The 7,156-nt window shown below is 67.2% G+C and overlaps 1 protein-coding gene across 1 annotated transcript in view; it reads right to left on the reverse strand.

The window, feature by feature from the left end:
• Positions 1-331, reverse strand: part of CEMIP (cell migration inducing hyaluronidase 1) — a 42,263-nt gene extending 41,932 nt beyond the window's left edge. Inside the window, exon 1 of the mRNA XM_029952316.1 lies at positions 224-331. Within this exon, the coding sequence (XP_029808176.1) occupies positions 224-302 (79 nt within the window). The 5' untranslated portion in view covers positions 303-331. The remainder of the gene's footprint in view (positions 1-223) is intronic.
• Between the last annotated feature and the right edge of the window lie 6,825 nt (positions 332-7,156).

The raw sequence follows: 7,156 nt of genomic DNA on the forward strand, positions 1-7,156 counted from the left end.
CACCGCTCCGTGCCGCGTGTCTGGCTCGCGCAGGCGCTGGGCCTGGAGCCCCTGGGTCTGGTCCAGCCCCTCCACCGTGTGGACGGCTACACCGGGCCCAGGATGGGACTCGCCCGGGCGGGGCAGGTCAGCAGGGACCCGCCGGAGCCCCGCCTCGCCGCCCGGCCACGCCCCTGCCCTGCGGCCGCCTCCCCCCTCCACCGCGGCTTCGTGGGCGGCTCACCTGTGGACGCGGCCAGCGTGACCCAGCTGAGCATCAGCATCGCCCGGAGGGGCACGTCCTGCCCGCCGGCGGCCCGCATCCTGGCAGAGCGCTCCCTGAAACGGAAGCGAGCCGTGAGACCTGGGCCGGGGCGGGCCGGAGGCGGCGCGCACACACGCGCACACGCACACACACACAGGCACACACACAGGCAAGCTCCAGCCGGCGCACGGTCCTCAGCCGCCTTGACTCAGGCCCGGGCAGACCAGGGCACACCAGCCCTGTCGCCGTCCCGCCGTGTCCTGGGGCTCAGGGACCCGGGGACGGATGGAATTTCATCCTTGGAGCTCGAGCTCCTGCCCCCCCTCCCCCCATGAAGCTTTTTTTCCTTAACAAGCAGAGAAAACAAATACGCTCCACTGAACGCGAGCTGGGAATTAGAGCCATGGAGATGCTGTCTGATCTCAGTGGTTTTGATTAACCTCTCTGGGCCTCAGGTTCCTAATTTGGAAAACGAGGACGTGGACTGGCCGGTTTCTAATCTTTATTCCATTTTTATCAGTCCATGCTTCTAAAACAAGTCTTGGTAATAGCACCCAAACCCTAAACGCGATGCCTGTGTGTCCTCTGTCGTTACCTACCCGCGGGAAGGGGAGGCAGCGGGGGACAACTGTCCCCCCGCTGTTCCCTCCTCACTTGGTAAATGAACCCCTGACTTTTACCTGGGCACACGGCTACCTCGGCCAGACTCTCTTACGTGTAGTCATGGCCGTGGAGTTAAGTTCTGGCCAACACAGTGTGGTGTGTGACTTCCAGAAACTGTCCCTGAGGGAGGACAGGAAGATCGTCCTCCCTTCCTCCTCCTTCCTGTGGCTGGAACGGGGATGCAAAGGCTGGACCTCATGCAGCTATCTTGGGCTACGTCATGCAAGCCATGCTGAAGACACAAAGCAAATCCAGGGAAACATCTAGGTCCTGCCCCTGTGGAGAGCTCAACAGCCCTAGGCTATGGCTTGTTTTCACGGGAGAGAGACTTAAATTTCTATTTTATTAAACCTCTATTTTATGAAAGCTGCCCATTTTTTCCCTTTTACTCATAGGGACGGTGAATATGGACTCTGTCTAGAAAAGCCAAGAGACGCCAGATTCTCCTTTCAGACCAGATGGCGCCTGTGAGAGCATGGTTGTCCTCAGGCCCCTCGGGGCCCACACCAGGCCAGGGGGCGACCAGCGCTGGCCTCCCTGCCCGGGGCCCTGGGCTGTCCTGAATGTGCTGGAGGCTGTGCCCGGACCCTCCCTGAGCCAGGGGCCCACGTCCCTGTCACCACACAGGCCCCTCCCCTTGAACCGGCTCGGGGGCAGGTCTGACCAGCCCTGGCCTGTGGGCTCCAGGTAAAGTGCTCTGGGACCGGGCAGGCAGGAGGCAGGCCCCAGCCCTCCCCCGGGCCGTCCCTCGCAGGTGTTGGGGGGGAAGGGGATGGTGGGGAGAAACCGATACTCTGAGATCCATGCCCGTGGGTCCCTCCCGGCCAGCCCAGGCCCGGTCTGCGAGAACAACAGGCTCATTCTAGTGCCCGGCGGCCGCGGAAGGGACGCATCTGGGCATCTGGGCATCTGGGACCGGCGCCTTCCCCACGGCCCCGAGGGGAGTGTCTGCGGCGGGGCCCCGGGACCGGAGGGCGGCACGGCCTCAGGGGACAGCCACGGCCCCACTCCAAGTCCTCATGCACTCAGAAAACCCAGAGGAAGTTTGTCGTCCACTGCCAAGAGCCCAGGCCATCGTGCGGCTCCTCCGAAGGGGCCACCAGCTCGGTGAAGGGAGGGGACAGCCACCAAGGCTGGAGGGGCCGGGCAGGGAGGCCGTCCGGGTGCCGACCCTCCTGAGCGCGGCTCCCGCCGCGGCCTCTGACTTCCCACGGGCGGCGTGACCTCTGCGTCCAGGACGTCTTCTCGTTGGAACATAGTTCATTTCAAAGACCAGAAACAAAACCGCTCTCTGGACGGGCGTAAACAGGTCCACGGGGATCGTGCCCCGAACCTCCTCCCAGCAGGCAGGGGGCCTCGGCCGCGTCTGTCTGACCCTGGAGGCACAGCCCTCCCGCCCGGAGACGCGGGCCCCACGCCGCTGGGACGGAGGGTCCTCTGCGCGGTCTCTCCCGGGACGGGCTCCAGAGCCCGCGGACGGACGCCCGAGAACACGCCGCGGACGTCCACGCTCGCTCCGATTTCACGGGGACTCCGCACGAGGGGACGCCGCTGTCTCCGTCGGCCACTGAGAGCTCCCGGCGACGAGAGTGGAGACCCGGCTTCCTGTGACACGGCCTCGACGGCCCAGCCGCCGGAGCCCTGGGGAGCGCGGCAGGGGCGCTGGCGCGGAGACCCCCTCCGCGCGGCTGCGAGGACGGGCATGACGGCTGCCCGGAGGCGCTCCCCCGGTCCGCGGCGCCCACTCCTGCGTCCAGACGGGAGCGTCCTGCCGTCCCGCGCCGCTTGGGCCTCGGCGGGTCGAGAAGAAGCGGAGGCAAACCAGGAACCAGAGGCCTCCGTCGCCTCTCCTGCCTCCTCGCTCACATGCCTGCGTCCTCCAGGCCTGGGCTCAGCGCGCGTCACCTGCGGAGACGGGGAGCAGAGTGGCGGTCAAGCGTCCGGAGAGCCCCGGGACACTTGCTCGGCCCTCCCCGGAAGGCGGAGCCCCCGCTGCCCGCCGGGCCTCAAGGGCCAGTCTCTCCGAGAGCACTGGACGCAGGCCCGGAGGGGCAGAGGGTCATTTCAGCTGAGGCAGGGGTGAGGTGGGACCCGCAGGGGGATGGGCCCCCCACCCCCACCCGGCGGTCCAGAGTCCTCTGTCCTGGCCACGCGCTGACCTCGGGAGAGCCGTCTGACCACCGGGGGCTCCCTGTTTGGTTTGTATGTAGAACCTGCAGTAGTGCACCCTGAACTCCAAGGCCACTGTGGGGTCCAGCGAGCTGCTGCGTAGGCCGAGCTCCTAGCTCTGTGCCCACCTGACCCGGGGCCGGCCCCCAGCCCCCCCCCCCGCCCCTCACACTCCCCTTGTGGGAGCCCCGGGGATGGGGGACACATGGTTGCACGGGAGCTAGTGCCGGGGAGAAGGTCTGAGAACCTGCCACTGGCTGTGTGACCTCTGACAAGCCACTCAACTTCTCTGTGCCTTACTCTCCCATTGGTAAAACAGGACTATGCCACCCCTGAGGGTCAGTGGGACAGGCCGGCTCTGATGAGCTCACGGCCGCGAGCTGCAGCCCTCCGGGCAAAGGGAGGTAAGGAGACAGAGCCTCAGTCCCGGAGAACTGCCGGTCGCTCCCCCAGCCTCACTTGGCAGAGCTCAGGGCCAAGTGCGCTGTGGGTCGGGCGCGTCTGGACACCCCCCTTCTGATGACACTGCAGGTAGACAGGCCACTCTTGTCCCTGCTGAGGGGGGGCAGGGCTCTCTGGAACCAACCACACCCCTGAATTCTCCTGGACGCTTTGATTCACTCTCTTCTGCCTCTTCGCGTTTCGGAGCCTGACACAGGCTGAGCTCTGCTCCCGCGAGGGGCCCGGGCTGACGTCTTAGCCCCAGGACCTCGGGGTGTGACCCCACTTAGAGGCACGGCCTTTCGAGAGGGGACTGAGGTAAAACGAGGCCCCAGGGTGGGCCCTGCACCAGCATGACTGGTGTCCGTGTAAGAAGAGGGTGTTGGGACCCCAGACGCGCACGGAGGGGAGACGCGGACATGGAGGAAGGCGGCCGTCCACGCGCCAGGGAGAGAGGCCTTCCCCAGGCGGGGCTCTCCCTGCACCCCGGCCACACGCCGGCCGACCTGCTCTTCCGTCGCTGGGGATCATGGGCATCCCTCGGCACGGATGGGGAAACTGAGGCACGAAGCATGTAACTTGCCCTCGGTGCACAGCCAGCAGGGAGCAAAGTCCAGGGTCCGCCCCATCCTCCCGAAAGGGCGCTTCTAGTTCCCAAAGATTAAACGGTCTGTGGCCTGGTCTCAAACTACGAGAATGTGGAAGCCGGAGGAAAGCCGGCCCTTCTGAAACTCTGTGCGCCCATGAGCCCCCGGGGAGCTGGCTCAAAGGGGAACCCCGACCGGCAGGAGCGGGGCGGGAGGGGTCCTCTGAGGGCCACAGAGCCGGCAGGAGGCACGGTCAGGTCCGGCCCAGAGTCCACGTGCTGTAATGCAGGACCGCCCCCCGCCCCTGGCCCCCGGCCAGGCCGCCCGCGAGCAGAAAGGTCGGATTCGGGCCATCACACTGCCTCCTCCCGAGGGTTAGTGATCCCGAAATCGGGGGGACGGAGGCTGGGGAGGGCGGCTAGCAGCCCCCTCCACCTCTCGGTCAGGAAGACCCTGTGTCCCGTTCCATGTGACCCAGGGTCCTGTCCGCAGGCCCCGAGATCCATGCCACGGGTCACGGAGGGCGCAGGGGGCTGGTGCAGCCCAGGTCGCCTGCACAGGCTCAACTCGGAGCCTTTCCCGGCCAGGGGCCCACAGCCCTATCCCAGGGGCCACCAGAAACCACGGAAACAGGAGGGCGGAGCACGCAGCCCTCGCTCCCTCCCGGCAGGCAGGTCCTCTGACAAGTTCCGGGACAGACCTCACGTGCTCTCCTGAATCGGGCGGCAGGCAGCGCCCTCCTGGCGGCCCGGGCCCCTCGGGTCCCTGGTCCTGACGCAGCGGCCCCCCGGGGAGAAGGAGGGGAGGGCACAGGGCAGCCCACGCACCTTCTGCACCTTCCAGATCACAGGTACACACTGGAGGCGCCCCGCCCCCGGCCCGGCAGCTCCGGCCCTTTGTCGGATGCTGTGCTGAGGACCCGGGGACAGGGGGCCCCCCACCTCCTGAGGAGGAGGCGCTCACGAGACCCCGAGTTCCGCACGCCAGCTTCTCCGGGGTGGCGTCCAGAACCAGCCCCTCCCCCAGGAGGTGCACCCGCCCAGACCTCTCTCGCCGCCACAAAGACTAAAAGCATTTCAGAGAGATCCGCGGCCTCACAAACCGGCCCTCCCTCCAGACACCAGGCCCTGCTTCCTTCCTACGGCCGCTGCGCGTCAGGCTCCCACCAGGGAGGAGCAGGCGCGGCCCAAGACCCACTCCGGCCGGCCTGCGTGTGTGTGCCTGAATCACCCGGGGACCTGTTGAAACATGGTTCCGACCCGGCAGGTCTGGCTGGGGTGGGTGTGAGTCTGCACTTTGGAGCAGCTCCCAGGGGAGGCCGGGCTGGGCCACGCCCTGAGCCGCCAGGACCCCCATCTTACAGACGGGCAAACTGAGGCCCACAGACCAGAAGATGGGTGCCCAGGCCACCTGGGGGCAGTGAATGGAAATCCGAACCAGCACGCGAGAGAATCTGTCTGACCCTAACTTACCGGACGCCTGTCTGTCCCCCGCGCCCCTCCCCCGGCCTCCCTGCTTGCTCAGCAGGGGGAGGGAAGGGGCTGGGAGGGAGGCCCCCGTTCCCGCCCCTGGTCCCCCGTGCGGGCCATCACCTTATGTCGCAGTTTGGATAGAAGCACGGACCTCTTCCCTCCGGGGAAGCCAAGGAGAGGTTCCGGGGATGAGAGGCGCCCAGGCCGCCCCGCCCCGGCACTCGGGGTCCCCGTCACCTGTCACGCTGCCCCGGTCCCCTCACCAGGTGCCGCAGGCACTGGAATCCCAATGAGGAGCGGGGCCTCGCGGCAAACCAGACCCGGACGCTGCTCCCTGGCGAGCGGCCGGCCCTTCGTGACCCGCGGGAGCTTCACCCCGGAGCGAGCGACTTAGCTCCAGGGACGATGGGACGTTCCGCTTCGGTGTGAGCCCCGTCCACGCCTCCGAGCCCTCCGGGCGGGCGGCGGAGCGGTCGCCCAGAACAGCCTGATCCCGAAGTTCAGTGGCCTCCAAGGGGGCTCGGAGTCACAGAGCTGGGCCAGTCGGACCACCAGGCTGCAGCCTGCTGGCGGCTGTGCGTCCTCGCGGGCTGGCGGAGGGCCGGGCGGCACACACTTCATCAGGTGTGATTGTGAGCTCAGTGCCGCACCAGCAGTGGGCGAGCACCCCTCCTGGCCCGAGGCCACGCCGCGTGTGCCTGCTTCTGAGGCTCCAGAAAGACTTTTGCCAAACGCCCCAGCCTTCTCCTCCTCGTGTCCCACCAGGGAGGCCCCCCTGTGCCCCCTCCCCAGGGGCCTCTGACCTCCTGTCCGAGGGGCAGAGGCTCAATCTCATGAGGAGCTTCATTTCCAGGAGCACGAAATCAGAGCCAGAGACCGAGGGTGCGGAAGGCCAGGGAGCAGCAGGGGTGAGGTGTGCGGGGCCCGGCTCCTGAAGCAGCTTTGGGGCAGGGGGTTGGACTCGATCCCGACAGCCTGGCACCGGCGACAGGAGATGCTGAGAACAGAAGGGCCCCTTGCGCTTCATGCCAACGCTGCCGCCGGCAGGGGTGGGGTGGGCGTGCAACCCGAGGCCTCCAGCATAGAGTCGATTAATTCCACACACATCTTGGGAGTGGCTATACCACAGGACACCTCGGGAAAGGGCCGGCCCGGGGCTAACGGGGGCAGGTGACGGGGTAGAGGAGTGGGGGCCACATAATCCCGTCCTGTGTGCATCCGACGGCGTCGGAGCAGCGGAGAGAACCAGGCAGAGGGGGACGGAGATGCTATTCTAATGGGCCAGCTGGGGCATCCTCACTGAGGTGACCTTTGAGCAGAGACCTGAAGGCGGGTCAGGCCGGGGGGCCGCGGGGGGAGCCGTGGGGGGGCACGGCCGGCGGGAGGCCCCAGACACACTCAGTGGCACGCAGGGATGCGTGTGGCGCACGTTTGCGGCAGGACGCGATACAGGAACGCCGCCTTCCAGCACCGCAGAGGCCGGCTGGCCCAGCGCTGCGCCCCGCGACCGTCCACGGCCCAGGGGGCCGACCTCAAGCCGCCGCGGCCGGTGTGTGCAGCGGGGCCTAGTTTAAAGGACC

This window comes from Suricata suricatta, chromosome 9 (assembly GCF_006229205.1).
Source record: "Suricata suricatta isolate VVHF042 chromosome 9, meerkat_22Aug2017_6uvM2_HiC, whole genome shotgun sequence".
NCBI lineage: Eukaryota > Metazoa > Chordata > Mammalia > Carnivora > Herpestidae > Suricata > Suricata suricatta.